The sequence below is a fragment of the Micromys minutus genome (genome assembly GCF_963924665.1).
Source record: "Micromys minutus genome assembly, chromosome: 8".
Lineage (NCBI taxonomy): Eukaryota > Metazoa > Chordata > Mammalia > Rodentia > Muridae > Micromys > Micromys minutus.
Genome location: NC_137977.1, coordinates 49546517 through 49548588, shown reverse-complemented (window position 1 = coordinate 49548588; position 2072 = coordinate 49546517). Strand labels below are relative to the sequence as shown.

Genomic DNA, 2072 nt, shown 5'->3' with positions numbered 1-2072 from the left:
TAGTAGGAAATGTTGCCATCCTAGGACATTCTCTCTCTCTGTCTGTGTCTGTCTTTCTGTATCCTTCTCCATCCCCCTCCTCTTTCTCCAGAAAGGATTTTTTTTTAATTTTAAAAGATTTCCCCCTTAAAGGACATTTATTTATTTAGTGTGTATGTGTGCAGGCCCATGGAGATCAGGACAACATGCAAGAGTCACTTTTTGCCTTGAACCACGTGGGTTCTGGGGATTTAACTCAAGCTTGGGGCTGTTGAGAAGGATCTTTACCTGATATGAGACATCTTGTTAACAAGAAAGAATTAGGCAGTACATTGAGCTCCATAGAGACAGAGCCAGGGCAAGCGAGAACCGGACGGGCACTGGGCGACTCTGTTCCTTGCGGAGGAAAATCAACTAAACATGGGCAAAGGAGATCCTAAGAAGCCGAGAGGCAAGATGTCCTCATATGCATTCTTTGTGCAAACCTGCCGGAAGGAGCACAAGAAGAAGCACCCGGATGCTTCTGTCAACTTCTCAGAGTTCTCCAAGAAGTGCTCAGAGAGGTGGAAGCCCATGTCTGCTAAAGAGAAGGGGAAATTTGAAGATCTGGCAAAGGCTGACAAGGCTCGTTATGAAAGAGAAATGAAAACCTACATCCCCCCAAAAGGGGAGACCAAAAAGAAGTTCAAGGACCCCAATGCACCCAAGAGGCCTCCTTTGGCCTTCTTCTTGTTCTGTTCTGAGTACCGCCCAAAAATCAAAGGCGAGCATCCTGGCTTATCCATTGGTGATGTTGCAAAGAAACTAGGGGAGATGTGGAACAACACTCCCGCGGATGATAAGCAGCCCTATGAGAAGAAGGCCGCCAAGCTGAAGGAGAAGTACGAGAAGGATATTGCTGCCTACAGAGCTAAAGGAAAACCTGATGCAGCGAAAAAGGGGTGGTCAAGGCTGAAAGAACAAGAAAAAGAAGGAAGAGAAAGATGATGAGGAGGATGAAGAGGATGAGGAAGAGGAGGAAGAAGAGGAAGACGAAGATGAAGAAGAAGATGATGATGATGAATAAGTTGGTTCTAGCGCAGTTTTTTTTCCTTGTCTATAAAGCATTTAACCCCCCTGTACACAACTCACTCCTTTTAAAGAAAAAAATTGAAATGTAAGGCTGTGTAAGATTTGTTTTTAAACTGTACAGTGTCTTTTTTTGTATAGTTAACACACTACTGAATGTGTCTTTAGATAGCCCTGTCCTGGTGGTATTTTCAATAGCCACTAACCTTGCCTGGTACAGTCTGGGGGTTGTAAATTGGCATGGAAATTTAAAGCAGGTTCTTGTTGGTGCACAGCACAAATTAGTTATATATGGGGACAGTAGTTTTTTTTTTTTTCTTTTTTTTTCCGTTTTTTTTTTCTTTTGGTTTTCTTTTGGGTTTTATTTTTCATCTTCAGTTGTCTCTGATGCAACTTATAAGAAGATAATTGTTCTGTTAACTGAATACCACTCTGTAATTGCAAAAAAAAAAAAAAAAAAAGAAATTGCGGCTGTTTTGTTGACATTCTGAATGCTTCTAAGTAAATACAATTTTTTTTATTAAAAAAACAAGAAAGAATTAACAATATTTTAATTTACAGAAATTTTATATAATTACGATATACCGCATGTTAGTCTGAAAGATGTGTATAACGAAATGGCTAAATGGGACTAACTAACATATGTGTTAACTCACTGTGTGCGTATTATGAATATTAAGAATGTAGAGTTGACATGGGACAATATAAGTTTTGAATTGACTCTTTCAGACTGAAACTAAATAATTATGAATAACTCTCCCCAAACCTTCCCAGCTACCATGTTCTTGACTTTGGTAATCACCATTACATGTTTTCTTCCTATAAATCTGACTTCTGAAGATTTCACACACAAGAAAAACCATGCATCTCATCCTGTGTGTACTGTGTGCAACTTATTTCTCTTAACGTAGTTCCCCTAGGTTCATGTGTACAAAACCACAGGACATCTACCACAATTTCCCTATCCACATGTCCACTGGTGGACACTGTTTTGAGGGTGATTCCCTGTTTCGGTTATTAAAATT

At 39.7% G+C, this 2072-nt stretch overlaps 1 protein-coding gene across 1 annotated transcript; it reads left to right on the top strand.

The window, feature by feature from the left end:
* Positions 1-399: 399 nt before the first annotated feature.
* Positions 400-1334, top strand: LOC308423454 (high mobility group protein B1-like; the record flags this gene model as incomplete). Its single annotated transcript, XM_080920141.1, is given in 3 exon segments — positions 400-919; positions 922-936; positions 939-1334. Coding segments are annotated over 3 exon segments (642 nt in total). The 3' UTR covers positions 1046-1334.
* Positions 1335-2072: the final 738 nt, after the last annotated feature.